The sequence below is a fragment of the Bufo gargarizans genome, chromosome 5 (assembly GCF_014858855.1).
Source record: "Bufo gargarizans isolate SCDJY-AF-19 chromosome 5, ASM1485885v1, whole genome shotgun sequence".
NCBI classification, from domain to species: domain Eukaryota; kingdom Metazoa; phylum Chordata; class Amphibia; order Anura; family Bufonidae; genus Bufo; species Bufo gargarizans.
Genome location: NC_058084.1, coordinates 217,157,075 through 217,172,527, shown reverse-complemented (window position 1 = coordinate 217,172,527; position 15,453 = coordinate 217,157,075). Strand labels below are relative to the sequence as shown.

Here is a 15,453-nt window from a genome sequence, read left to right as displayed (position 1 = left end):
TCAGACCGATGTCGAAGACTGGTAGATGGCTACAAGAACCGTCTCACTGCAGTTATTTCAGCCAAAGGAGGTAACACTCGCTATTAGGGGCAAGGGTGTCCTATCTTTTTCCTCAGTTAGAATAGGCATTTTTGTAGAATGACATTTACAGAAGATCTTGAAAAGACTTTTCTTCAGTTTTCTTTGTTTAGTTGGATTACTTTAATCTCTCTGTATTGTTGAAACGGAGATGAAATAACCTTTTATTAAAAATGTTACAAAAAACCACATGCTTTCAAAGGGTGTCCTAATTTTTTCACATGACTGTATACCAATGATATACTTTCTATATAGTGCATTTGGGTAGTGCAGCATTGGTTTGCAGTTTTTCTGTGTTACCTCAGCTACAGATAGTGACAAACGACATTGGAACAAATAATTTCTAGTGGTGTGATATACCAGTTGCTTCCCCAAAAAACTGATTGTAGCAGGGGTGTTATATACCAATTATATACCTTCTATATAGTGCATTTGGGTAGTGCAGCATTTGTTTGCCGTTCAGCTGCGTTTCCTCAGCTACAGATTGTGACAAACGACATTGGAACAAATCATTTCTACTGGTGTGATATACCAGTTGCCCCCCCCCCAAAAAAAAAACTGATTGAAGCAGGGCTGTGATATACCTTCTTCCACAAATACTGCTCTTCTATAGGGGCTTTTGTAACAGGGACATTTTGAAAATGACAGGCAGAGAAAGAGGCAGGCCATTCCGCAGGGGTGATAGGGGTTGGGCAGGTGCATCAGGCCTGAGCCTAAGTGGGATGTTGAAGAAGGTGTGTGTTATTACGTCAAAGGATGCACCAGACTTGGTTGAGTGGCTCACTCAGCCTTCCGCTTCTGCACCGTTCTCATCCTCTCTATCTGCACCCTCTTCACTCTCTGCTGTGTGCACCTCCAAAGACACCACACCACCACCACCATATCCCCTCCACTCGAGTCAGAGGAATTATTTTTACATCCATTACAATATCCATTCTTGGCATCGGATCAGAAAGAGGAGGTTTCAAAGGTCGCCACCCATCAGTCTGACGACAGTACCCAGATAAGCCTAAGGAGGGAGGTCCCCTCTGTTGCTGCCTACTCTGAGATCTCTAATGTCAGTGGTGTTGAAGGGGACGATGATGATGTGTCCATGGACATTACGTGGGTGCCCACAAGAGAGGAAGAGGAGAGGAGTTCAGAGGGAGAGACAGAGCAGCAGATAGGGGGGAGAAGGATGAGAAGCAGACAGAACTTACAGTACACAGGAGTCAAAAAGCAGACTGCTAATGTATCTGGAATGAGCCATCCACCATGCATGGTCACATCTGGTGCTCCCAGGACAACAACACATTGCTCTACAATGTTGGCTTTTTTTAATGTGTCCGCTGCTGACAATAGTGTTGCCATCTGCAGCCTGTGCTGTCAATGCATAAGTCGCGGTAAGCCCAACACTCACCTAGGGACGACCGCCTTAAGAAGGCACCTGGCCTCCCATCACAAGCCCAGTGGAAGCAACACCGTCAGAACCCACAAAGACTCATTCCTGGTGCTCCACATCCTACCTCTTCTCCTTCTTCTTCTCCTCTCTCATCCCATTTGTCCTCCACTCCACTTTCCACCGTGCCGTCGTCGCGTTCATCTGGCAAAAGGCAGGCATCTGTGGACCAAATGTTCGAGCGAAAAAAGATGATAACGCCGGATAACCCTCTTGCCAAACGGCTGACAGCTGGCTTGTCGGAACTGCCATATAAATATATATAAATTGGTGGACTCGGAGACCTTTAAAAAATTTGTGGCCATTGGCACACCGCAATGGAAGGTACCCGGAAAGGAAATATTTCTCCCAGAAGGGCATCCTGGAGCTATATGGCCACGTTTAGCGGCAAATTAATGTTTTTCTGGCACAGTGTTGGTGCCAAGGTACATCTGACCACAGACATGTGGTCTATCAAACACAGGGAAGGTACATAACTTTTACTGCCCACTGGGTGAACCTTCTGACGGCCATCAAGCATGCAACCTGTGGCACCCATGTAGACTTGGTGTTACCGCCTTGTATTGCATGCAGGCCTGCCTTTTCTTCAACTCCTCCTCCTACTCCAGGCTCAGTCTCCTCCTCAGCTGACTCTTCCTTTTCCACTGCTACCGCCTCTTCCGCTGCGTCCCCCAAGCTCCCCAGAACCTATTTGACATGCCAGGTGTGACTTTTCCATGCTGTGTTGCGGCTGTTGTTCCTGGAACCAAGAGCCACACTGGTCCTGCACTCCTTTCAGCTTTGCGTTCACAGACCGATCAGTGGCTAACCCCACTCAATTTGACAGGGGGCAAAGTGGCGTGCGACAATGGTGCCAATCTGCTGCCAAATTCCCATACGTCCAGGAACGTGGAGTTAATGACTACCTGTACGAACTCTGCGGCAGGACAGGTTCTGGGAGCTTGTTTTTTTTTTTTTACTGCGCCAGTGGTTGCTTATTTGCGATGCATGCAGACTTCTGCAGCCATTTGATGAGATCACCAAACTATTTAGTCGTAGCCAGGGCGCCATCAGTGACATCGTACCTTTCGCCTTCTTTCTGCATTGCATCATGTCATTGATCGGAAGTCGCAATGCTGGATGAATTCCCAGGGGGTCTACTCCATTTGAGACAAGTCAACAGGAGTCTGAAGAGGAGTCAGAGGAGGATGGTGGCTGGGGGAGGAGGAGCAAGAAGAGCATTCTTTAAACTTTTCTGGAATCCCTGTTCCTGCCCTTGGCTGGGGGGAGGAGATCAAAGGTGACATTATCCTGTACAATTAGCAGGAGCCAGGCCTCTCCACCGCTTGCAGTTTGGTGCAAATTGGGACCTTCATGCCCCAGTGTTTAAAGAGAGACCCTTGTATAAAAAACATAAAGGGCAAGGACCAATACTGGTTGGCAATGTACTTAGACCCCGGGAACAAACACAAAATGGCAGACATGTTACCAGCATCACAGAGGGCTGTCAGAATGCAGCACTTCAATGCCTTGCTTTGAGAAATGCTGCATTCTGCTTTTGCGGGTGCTGGCAGAGGAATTTCCACTTACAGAGAAACAGTTTTGGGTACCAATCCAGCAGCGCATGCAAGAAGAGTGCAGTTTGAAGATGTGTTGGTCACTTCGGATATGAGATCATTCTTGCAGCCAACCCATCGACAGCCGCCCTTCGGATCCAGCCTCAGGGAACGCCTAGACCGACAGGTGTCCGACTACATCAGGTTAACGGCCGATGTGGACGCTCTTAAAAGCGAGGAACCTCTGGACTACTGGATGTGCAGCCTTGACCTGTGGCCAGAGCTGGCACAATTTTCCATGGAACTGTTGGCTTGCCCCTCATCGATTCTCCTGTCCAAAATGACGTCCGCGCAGCAGGGGGGCTCATGACCGTTAAGCGCACTCGCCTAGCTCACGAAAATGAATGAGGCATGGATCTCGGAAGAATTCAACACCTGTGACAACCACATTTAATTGAATTTCCTCATGCCAGCCCACAAATATCCACCACCACCCAGTACAAATATTGGTCCCTGTCTTAGGTAAATACATAAAAGGCCTTGTCTGTCCGTTGAATGCCTAATGTTTTGTGCCTCGGAGGAATTCAACACCTGTGGCGACCACTTGTTTCAATTATTATCATTAGGGTTTTTTCAAGAGGGGGGATTTTGTTAGCCATGTTTTTAATCAAATTTTATATTCTTAGTTCATTTAACCCCTTAGGGACCCATGACTTACCGGTACGGCATGGATCCCGAGTTCTTAAGGACCCATGACGTACTGGTACTCGCCAAGGTAATCGCCCAAAAACTGAAAAAATTATGTCTCTCAGACTATGGAAACACTAAAACATGTTTGTTTTTTTTGCTTCAAAAATGAAATCATTGTGTAAAACTTACATAAATAAAAAAAAAGTATACCTATTAGGTATTGCCGCATCCGTGACAACCTGGTCTATAAAAATATCACATGATCTAACCTTCAGATGAATGTTGTAAATAACAAAAAATAAAAATGGTGCCAAAACAGCTATTTCTTGTTATCTTGCCTAAACTAGTACCAACAATACTGCCACCCTATCCCGTAGTTTCTAAAATGGGGCCTCTTTTTTGGAGTTTCTACTCTAGGGGTGCATCAGGAAGGCTTCAAATGGGACATTGTGTAAAAAAAAACAGTCCAGCAAAATCTGCCTTAAAAAAATTGCATGGCATTCCTTTCCTTCTGCGCCCTGCCGCGTGCCCGTACAGCTGTTTACGATCACATATGGGGTGTTTCTGTAAACTACAGATTCAGGGCCATAAATATTGAGTTTTGTTTGGCTGTTACCCCTTGCTTTGTTACTGGGAAAAATGGATTATAATGGAAAATTTGCCCAAAAATTTTAATTCTGAAATTTCATCTCCATTTGCCAATAACTTTTCTGGAACACCTAAAAGGTTAATGAAGTTTGTACAATCTGTTTTGAATACCTTGAGGGATGTAGTTTCTTAGATGGGGTCACTTTTATGGAGTTTCTACTCTAGGGGTACATCAGGGGGGCTTCAAATGGGACATGGTGTCAAAAAAACCAGTCCAGCAAAACCTGCCTTCCAAAAATCGTATGGTATTCCTTTCCTTCTGCGCACTGCCATGTGCCCGTACAGCAGTTTACAACCACATATAGGGTTTTTCTGTAAACGACAGAATCGGGGCCATAAATATTGAGTTTGGTTTGGCTGTTAACCCTTGCTTTGTAACCGGTAAAAAAAAAAATAATAATGGAAAATCGGCCAAAAAAGTTACATTTTGAAATTGTATCTCTATTTTCTATTAATTCTTGTGGAACACCTAAAGGGTTAACAAAGTTTGTAAAATCAGTTTTTAATACCTTGAGGGGTGTAGTTTCTATAATGGGGTCATTTTTGGGTGGTTTCTATTATGTAAGCCTCGCAAAGTGACTTCAGACCTGAACTGGTCCCTAAAAATTGGGTTTTCGAAAATTTCTGAAAAATTTCAAGATTTGTTTCTAAACTTCTAAGCCTTGTAACATCCCCAAAAAAATAAAATATAATTCCCAAAAGGATCCAAACATGAAGTAGACATATGGGGAATGTAAAGTAATAACTATTTTTGCAGTTATTACCATGTATTATAGAAGTAGAGAAATTGAAACTTTGAAATTTGTAATTTTTTGCAAATTTTGGGTAATTTTTTTTTTTTATAAATAAAAATGATTTATTTTTACTTCCTTTTTACCAGTGTTTTGAAGTACAATATGTGACGAAAAAACACTCTCAGAATGGCCTGGATAAGTCGAAGCGTTTTAAAGTTATTAGCTCTTAAAGTGACACTGGTCAGATTTGCAAAAAAGACCAGAAGGTGAAATAGGGCCGAGACCTTAAGGGGTTAAACATATGTACAGTATTTGACCTGCATTTGTACTGTCCTTCAGTAAAATTGATATCCATTGACCATCTAATAGACCTCCAGCCACGTACTTACTTGTTCTTTTATGTACGCTGAATGAATTCATTTTGGGGCCTATAGTACACTGGCCTGCTGGAAAATTGATATCCAATGACTGTGTAATCTACCTCCAGACACATACTTACTTGTTCTTTTAATTACGCCAAATGAATAATTGTTGCGGTCTCGGAGGAATTCAACATCAGTGACGACAACGTGTTATCGAATTTAAACTATTATTAGTTTTTTTTTTTCAAGAGGGGGGATTTTGTTAGCTATGTTTTAGTAGCTCGAGCCACATAATCTGAATTTCTTTAAGTCAGGTGAATGCCTAATTTTTAAGGCCCGTACTCCCTTGGCCTAAAACAAAAAATTTCTAGGCTCCAACAGGGCACATTTCAGAGAATTTCGCTTTAAGACGCATAAAAATGTCCCCTGATTAAGATACAAATTTTGTGTTGGAATTTTTGTCATTGATCCCCCTCTAGTATGTCACTGTCTATTATGTGGGACTATTTGTACACTTCTACAAAGTATTTGGTGGCTGCAAATATGAGCTGAAGGTTTTTCAGGTTTACCTGCCATTAAAGTGAATAGGGGCCGCCACAAACTTGCGGGTCGCGAACATTTGATCGCGTTCGTGAACCGTCCCGGCTGAAGTTTCTCCATTACTAGTCATAACCCCTTATTTAAGCCACACTAAATTGAGCATTAATGAGTGGTTATAAGGTCAGAGAATAGGTAAAGATAAGGAGCCTGTCTGCGTGTTCTCCCCAGATTACAGAAAATACAGAAAATCACAGGCTGCTAGTACAGCTTTTCAGCTATGTACACAAAAAAGATTTAATATTGTTAATAGAGACCAATTGAAAAAAATGATTTTTAGCTCAAAAAGTGTACATTAGTAGTGTCGATCGAGCACCAAAGTACTCGGGTGTTCTGGTCGAACACCTCCAGATGCTCGGGTGCTCTACCGAGCATCCGAGCACAATGTAAGTCAATGAGAGAACCCGAGCATTAAACCAGGCACCCCCTGCTCTGAAGAGGGGAGGGTGTCTGGTTCATAGGAAAAGGTCAGAAATTGATGGAAACAGCATGAAGAGGATGTCTGGATGCATCTTGGACTCCCAGGTCGCTGCTGGGAACGATGTTGTCCGAGTAGTACGCCACTTTTACAGACTGACAATAATACGCACCAAACCGAAGATAAAGATTCTTTCCTGTATATTTACTCGTATATAAAGTGCAAATGAGGTGCCTCATTCATATTGTGGTATTGTTGAGGTAGTGGGACTCCTACAATCATAAAGACTATGCACTAAGTGCAAGGGCTGCCAAAAATTACAAGGAACCGGCACTCTGATATGCCCTTTATTACACATAAAGGAGGGCATCATACACCCTTGAAAAATTAAGATCGATGGCCTGCTGTTGACCCTCAAAAACATTAGGAGCAAGGGCCTGCTGGTGACCCTCTAAAAAATTAGGGGTAAGGACTTGCTGCTGAGCTGACCATCTAAAACATTATGAGTGATGGTCTGCTGCAGAGCTGACTCTCTAAAACATTAGCGGCGAGTGCCTGCTGCTGATCTGAGCATCGAAAACATTATGGGCAAGTGCCTGCTGGTCAGCTGACCCTCAAAAACGTTATATATATGCGAGGGCCTGCAGGTGAGCTGACCCTCTAAAATAGTGTAGGTTAGGGCCTACTGGTGAGCTGACCCTGTAAAAAATTATGGTTGAGGGCCTGCTGGTGAGCTAACCCTCTAAAACATTATATGTGAGGGCCTGCATGTGATCTGACCCTCTAAAAGATTGTAGGTGAGGTCCTACTGTTGAGCTGACCCTGTAAAACATTATGGTTGAGGGCCTGCAGGAGGGCTGACCCTCTAAAATATTGTAGGTGAGGGCCTGCTGGTGAGCTGACCCTCTAAACCATTACATGCAAGGGCCTGCAGGTGGACTGGCCCTCTACAACATTAGGAGCGAGGGCAGACTAATAAGCATGTTGATATGATGGAAGAGGAGAAAAGGAAGATTGAACCATATATCCTTTTTTTGTGGTGGAAGGGGTGCATGGGAATACAGTGTATTCAGTACATTATAAAAAATGGACACCCAGTAGCTGTAAGGCACAGAGGGATCATTGAGGACTCTGTCGCGGTCTGCTTGCGGTCCTCCTTGTGACACTAGGCCGCGCATCAGGATGAGGGTGCTGGCGGGGTGTCATGAAACTGTCCCAGGCTGACTGTTGCCCTGCCTCTGTTGGAACTGCTGTGTGTTTCCCTCGTCTCCCGTCCTTGGTTGTCCAAGGAACTACATACTGTGCCGCCAGTGTTGTCAGATGGAAATTTATGCAGCAATTTTTCCACAAGGACCTTCTGGTATTGCACTATTTTGCTCATCCTATCCACCACAGAAATGAGAGATGAGGTTCTCTTTGTAGTGGGGGTCGAGAAGGGTGAACAACCATTAATCGGTGTTGTCCAAAATGCGTAAAACGCATGGGTAACGGGAAAGGCAGCCTAACATTAAGTCAGCCACGTGTGCCAGAGTCCCAACAGGCAAGACTTTGCTGTTGTCATCAGGAGGATGACTCTCAGTCTCCTCATCCTCTTCCTCCTATTCTGCCCATCCACGCTGAACAGATGGAATTAAACTTCCATTAAACTACCCTCTGTAGCGAAGGCAACCATCTCCTGCTTCTCCTCATCATAATTCAATTTGCGTTGAGAAGACAAACTGAGGGTGGTCTGACTATAACCCTGTGTAACGTCTTCCCCTATTTCCACCTCTTCCACATGCAAAGCGTTGGCCTTAATTGTGGGCAGCTAGCGTTTGAGTAGACACAGAAGTAAGATGGTGGCGCTGATAATAGCGTTATCGCCGCTCACCATCTGTGTTGATTCCTCAAAGTTTCTTAAACCTCACAGAGGTCAGACATCCATGCCCACTCCTCACTTGTGAAGAGCGGAAGCTGACTGGAAAGGCGACGACCATGTTGCAGCTGTTATTCCACTGCTGTCCACTGCTGCTCACAAAGCCTGGCCAACATGTGGAAAGTCAAGTTCCAGTGAGTCGCACAACAGTCGGTGAGCTGGCAATTGTAAGCGCTGCTACGGCGCTGCTGCGGCGTTTACAAACTGGCGGAAGCTGACAATGACTTGAGGAAATGGGCACACACACTGCGCACCTTCACTAGTAGCTCAGGCGAATTTGGGTAGGTTTTGAGAAACCGCTGAACCACTAAGTTGAAGACGTGGGCTAGGCATGGGATGTGTGTGAGCTTGCCGAGCTCCAAAGCCGCCACCAGGTTACGGCCATTATCAGACACAACCATGCCAGGTTTAGGTTGAGTGGCGAGAGCCACAGCTCATTCTGGTCTCTATTCCTCTGCCACAGCTCTGCGGCGGTGTCCTGTTTATCACCTAAGCAGATTGGCTTAAGCATGGCCTGTTGACTCTTCCCCACTGCAGTGCTACACTGCTTCCAGCTACCGACTGATAGCTGACTGGTGCTGCAAGAGGATAATTCTGAGGTGGAAGTGGAGGCGGAGGAGGTGGAGGAGGTGAAGTGGGGTTTGGCGCTACTAACGTAGGTAGTGGCGGAAACCCTGATGGAATTAGGGCCCGCAATCCTTGGTGTCAGTAGCACCTGTGACATCCCAGGGTACGACTCGCTTCCGGCCTCCACAACCTTCACCTAGTGTGCTGTCAGGGAAATGTAGCGTCCCTGGCCGAAAGCACTTGTCCATGTGTCAGTGGTTAAGTGGACCTTCCCAGTAACTTTATTAGTCAGGACACGTGTGATGTTATGGGACACATGGTGGTGTAAGGCGGGCACGGCACACCGTGAAAAATAGTGGCGGCTGGGGACTAAATAACGAGGGAAGGCTGCCAACATCAGGCTGTGGAAGGCCTCAGTGTCCACAAGCCTAAATGGCAACATTTCCAGGGCCAGCCATTTGGAAAGTTGCTCATTTAATGATATGGCCTGTCGGTGGGTGGCTGGATATTTACACTTGCGTTCCAATTCCTGGGGTAAGTACATTTGTATGCTGCGCTAGGACGCGGAATGTGGTCGCTGATGGTGCTTGCGTAGGTCCAGGTGCAGGGCGGGAGGCATCAGGGCCTGCGCCTTCGACAGGGGATTGGCCAGCACGTAACACAGGGGAAGAGAAGGCAGTGGTGTGACCCACAGACACAGATTGTGGACCCAGGCGTTCGGCCCACCTATTACGGTGCTTTGATGCCATGTGGTGGATCATGTTGATGATGATGAGGTTCACACCCCTTCTCATTTTTGAATGGCACAAGTTTCAAATTGCAATTCTTTTGTCGTCCACACTTTCCTCAAAAAAGCACCAGACTGCGGAACACCTACTCCTTGGCAAGGGAGATTTCCACAAGGGTGTGCTCCGGGGAACAGTTTCGGTCCTGTTTGGTTTGGCTCGCCTTCTCCCTTTTGCCACCCCACTGCCTCTTCCAGCCTGTTGTGGCACTGAGGATCCCTCCCCCTCTGTACTGCTGTCCTCGCTCAGCTTGCCACCTTCCCAGGTTGTGTCAGTGACTTGATCGTCCACCACCTCCTCTTGGAGCAGTCTGCAGCAGCCTAACTATTGCTGATGTTAGCAGCGGCTAATATAAAATTACAGGGAATGTCACAGGTATTTGGCATGTGGAAACGTTACACAGGAGATGTACCCCAGGCAATTTCACTGTCCGCAGCAGACACCGTCTATGGAAAAAGTACACTGGATGTCACTTACAATTTTGGATGTGCACACGTTACACAGGAGATGCAGCGCAGATAATGTCGCTGTCTGCAGCTGCCTAACTATTGCACGCCATTTAGAGCAGGATGCGCTAAAAATAGATATTGCTGCCATACACAACAGTCCTTAAAAGAACTTTGGGTCTATAAAGTTTTAGCAATTTAGTGCAGGTTGTGCTAAACATATATATTTCTGCTGCCACACACAACAATAGTCCTTAAAAGGACTTTTGGGTCTCTGACAAGTTTTTAAACTTACAAAAAAAATAAAAAATCGCTCCCTACACTATCTTTCCCTTCTTCAGCATAGCTCTTCCTGACTAACACTGAGCCAAACACTTGTTATCAGGTGCTATATAGCACCCGAGGACAGACAATCACTGTAAAGCCAGTAACCAACATGGCTATGGCATTACAGTGAAGGGTAGTAGTTACCCACACGCTTATTAGCTGCGTAGCAGCCAACAAACGTGTGGGGAGGAGACTTGAGCATCGCGCTCAAGCAAATGCGGAATTCGGTCGAATACCGTCGTGTGCCTACCATCGAGATGCTTGAGCCGAACTTTAACCCCTTAAGGACCCAGCCTTTTTTCACCTTAAGGACCAGGCCATTTTTAGCAAATCTGACTTTGTGGTAATAACTTTAAAACACTTTTACTTATTCAGGCCATTCTGAGATTGTTTTCTCATCACATATTGTACTTTACAAACTTTGCTAACCCTTTAGGTGTTCCTCAAGAAAAAAATTGAAAATGTAGATACAGTTTCATAATTTCACTTTTTTGGCAGATTTTACATTTTAATAAAAAAATAATTCCACTAACAAAGCAATCTGCCCAAAAAAGTGAAATTATGAAACTGTATCTCCATTTTCCATTTTTTTCTTGAGGAACACCTAAAGGGTTAACAAAGTTTGTAAAATCAGTTTTACTGGCTAGGGCAGAGCTAAATCCTGCCCATCAGTGCCGGTGACGTCACCGGGGTTCCTGTCAGCCCCATGGAGAGCCCCGGTATGTCAACGGAACCCCTAAAAATGACTTTGCATGAACTGCTCCGATGCTCATGTCATGGGGGCTGCCTGGGTGGAAATGGAGGGATGTCCGGGTTCAGCTTTGAACCCGGTCAACCCCTTTAACAGCCAAACAAAACTCAATATTTATTACCCGGATTCTGTAGTTTACAGAAACACCCCATATGTTGTCGTAAACTGCTGTACGTGCACACGGTAGGGCGCAGAAGGGATAATTTTAAGCTGCCATGTCACATTTGAAGACCCCCCTAATGCACCCCTAGAGTAGAAACTCCAAGCAAATGACCTCATTTTGGAAACTATGGGATAAGGTGGCAGTTTTGTTAGTACTATTTTAGGGTGCATATGATTTTTGGTTGCTTTTATTACACTTTTTCTGAGGCAAGGTAACAATAAAAAGCTGTTTTGGCACCGTTTTTATTTTTTGTTATTTACAATGTTCATCTGACAGGTTAGATCATGCAGTATTTTTATAGAGCAGGTTGTTATGGACGTGACAATACCAACTATGACTTTTTTTGGTTGTTTGTTTCAGTTTTACATAAAGCCAACTTTTTTTATTATTTGGGCGACTGTCTTATGTAGGGGCTCTTTTTTTCAGTATGAGATGACGGTTTGATTGGTATTATTTTAAGGTGCATATGACTTTTTGATTGCTTGGTATTACACCTTTTGTGATATAAGGTGACAAAAAAATGGCTTTTTTGCCACACTTTATTATATTTTTTTACGGTGTTCATCTGAGGGGTTAGGTCATGTGATACTTTTATACAGCAGGTTCTTACGGATGCGGTGATTTCTAATATGTATACTTTTTTATTTATTTAAGTTTTTCACAATAAAAGCATTTTTTAAACAAAAAAAAGATGTTTTCGTGTCTCCATATTCTAAGAGCCATAGTTTATTTTTATTTTTTGGGAGATTGTTTTAGGTAGGGTCTCATTTTTTGCAGAATGAGATGGTTTTATTTGTATGATTTTGGGGTGATTATGACTTTTTGATCGCTTGGTATTACACTTTTTGTGATGGAAGGTGACAACAAATGTTTTTTTTTACCCTTTTTTTTACGGTGTTCATCTGAGGGGTTAGTTCATATGATATTTTTTATACAGCAGGTTCTTATGGATGCAGCGATACTTAATATGTATACTTTTTATTATTTATTTACGTTTTACACAATAAACATTATTTAAACAAAAAAAAATGTGTGCCATAGTTTATTTTTATTTTTGGCCGACTGTCTAATTTTAGGGTCTATGGTGAGATGATGGTTTGATTGGTATGATTTTGGGGTGCACATGACTTTTTATCACATGCTATTACACTTTTTGTGATGTAAGGTGACGAAAAATTGCTTTTTTGACATTGTTTTTATTTTTATTTTTTTTACAGTGTTCACCTGAGGGGTTAGATCATGTGATATTTTTATACAGCAGGTCGTTACAGATGTAGCAATACCTAATATATATATACTTTTTATTATTTATTTAAGTTGTACACAATAATATTATTTTTGAAACAAAAAAAAATCATGTTTTAGTTTCTCCATAGTCTGAGAGCCATAGTTTTTTTTATTTTTTGGGCGATTGTCATAGGTAGGGTATCATTTTTGTGGGATGAACTGATAGTTTGATTGGCACTATTTTGCGTTGCGTATGACTTTTTGATCAGTTGATATTACACTTTTTGTGATGTAAGGTGACCAAAAATGTCTGACACAGTTTTTTTTTTTTTACTGTGTTCTCCTGAGGGGTTAGGTCATGTGATATTTTTATAGAGCAGGTCGTTATGGACGTGTAAATACCTAATATGTCTACCTTTTTTATTTATTTCAGTTTTACACAATGATATAATTTTTTAAACAAAAAAATTAAAAATCATGCTTTACTGTCTCCATAGTTATATATATATTTTTTTGGGAGATTGTCTTAGGTAGGGTATTATTTTTGTGGAATGAGGTGACGGTTTGATTGGCACTATTTTGGGGTGCGTATGACTTTTTGATCGCTTGCTATTACACTTTTTATGATGTAAAGTGACAAAGAATTGATTTTTTGACACTGTTTTTATTTTATTTTTTATGGTGTTCACCTGAGGGGTTAGGTCATGTGGTATTTTTATAGAGCAGGTTGTTACAGATGCGGCAATACCTAATATGTAAACTTTTTTTTTTTTTTGCATTTAACACAATATAAGCATTTCTGAAACAAAAAATAAATAAATCATGTTTTAGGTTCTCCATAGTCTGAGAGCCATAGTTTTTTTATTGTCTTAGGTAGGGGCTCATTTTTTGTGGGATGAGGTGACATTTAGAGTGGTACTATTTTGGGGGGCATACGCCTTTTTGATCGCTTGGTGTCGCACTTTTAGTGATGTTAGGTGACAAAAAAAAGTTTTTTTTAGCACAGTTTTTATTTATTTTTTGACGGTGTTCACCTGAGGGGTTAGGTCATGTGATATTTTTATAGAGCTGGTCAATATGGACATGGTGATACCTAATATGTATACTTTTCTTTTTATCCCTACTTTTTACAATTTTTGGGTTACTTGAAACTTTTAATTTTTTTGTAAAACTTTATTTTTGTAACTTCTTTTTTCACTTTATTTTTTGTCCCACTATGGGACTTCAACATTTCAGGGTCTGATCCCTGTTTTGATGCTGCACAATACACTTGTATAGTGCTGTATTGATTTGTCAGTGTCTTACACTGTAAGACGCTGACAGTTGCCTAGGACAGTGTTTCCCAACCAGTGTGCCTCCAGGTGTTGCAAAACTACAACTCCCAGCATGCCTGCACAGCCAAAGGCTGTCCAGGCATGCTGGGAGTTGTAGTTTTGCAACAGCTGGAGGCACGCTGGTTGGCAAACACTGGCCTAGGAGACCCATCCCTGTGGCTGGATCTTCTGGGCATCCGTAGCTGGCAGTCCCGATGCCTGATCAAGGCATCGGGGCTGCCTTAGCAACCATCGGGTCCCTGTCAACGCAGCACAGGGACCCGATGGGGATATGCAAGCTCCCGCATGACCGCGGCATACAGGGGGTTAATATGCCAGCATCAGTGTTTTCACCGATGCTGGCAGATACTGCAGGGGCCAGGCTGTCAGTATCAGCTGATCGCTGCAGGGCGTGTGGGCCAATGCGTTAACCCTAGGACGAGAATGCTCGTCCTAGTGCCTGAAGTACAAACCAGTTAGGATGAGCATTCTCATCCAAGGTCCTTAACGTATTAACTGTTTTATCACGTTCTAATGTAAAAAGTATGTTTACAACTTTTTTTTTTGCCACATTCAATTGTTATTTTAAGGAGCCTTTACCAACAATGTATTCTTTAATCTGATCTTGTACGCAGTTTGATCTTTGTCAGACATACTGTATCTCAAAAAGGAACAGAATACTGTATTTCAGAAATAATATATTTTGGAAGTCATGGCTAGAGAAGCTGTGTTCCCTGAAGGTTAGCAGCTGATTCACCATCTGTCATAAAGCAGGATACCTTCTGTCTCATTTACAGTATAATTAGCATTTGCTAACACCTAACACCTTTATTCTCACACCTACAATATGCTACCATATTTTGTTTTCCAAAGTAAGATGCTGAGGCTTGAATTTGACACATATTATGTTTTTTCTCATTCTTTTCTATTTTTTACTCCTGATATTGTTAATTTAAGCGTAAATGAATGCAAAAAAAATAAATATGATTGCACAGGAGAATCATTGTGATGTATAATTAAAATGATTTTTTTCTGTGTCTTTTCTAGCTGTCTACATAATTATATAGAAACATTTCCAACAAGTGATGGAACCAAAAAAACAGCTCCAAGTGTACCTACAAGGTTTGTTTCACTGTAGTTTTTTATTATTTTAGAAATGTTCATTTGAAAGTACTACCTATGATGACAACTAGAGATGAGTGAATTTCTCAAAAATGCAATATTTCCGGTTCACTGAATTTTCTGAAATAATTTGGTTTGATCTGAATTTATTTGTGGTGAATCACGTTAAAAAACGGCTATTTCCTGGCTGCAGAGAGCCTTTATAGGGGTGTAGAACACTGTGCCGCTTACGTGGTAACCGGCGGTCTATTTAAATGTATCAATTTTATATTCACACTTATTGTTTTGACAAAGAATCATGTAGAGTCGAAGCGCGTCACCTGATCGCTTATTGTTC

General features: G+C 42.7%; 1 protein-coding gene across 1 annotated transcript in view; it reads left to right on the top strand.

The window, feature by feature from the left end:
* ITPRID1 (ITPR interacting domain containing 1) overlaps positions 1-15,453 on the top strand; it is a 144,560-nt gene that overhangs the window by 6,072 nt on the left and 123,035 nt on the right. Inside the window, exon 2 of the mRNA XM_044295460.1 lies at positions 15,042-15,116. Coding sequence (XP_044151395.1) covers positions 15,042-15,116 — 75 coding nt within the window. The remainder of the gene's footprint in view (positions 1-15,041; positions 15,117-15,453) is intronic.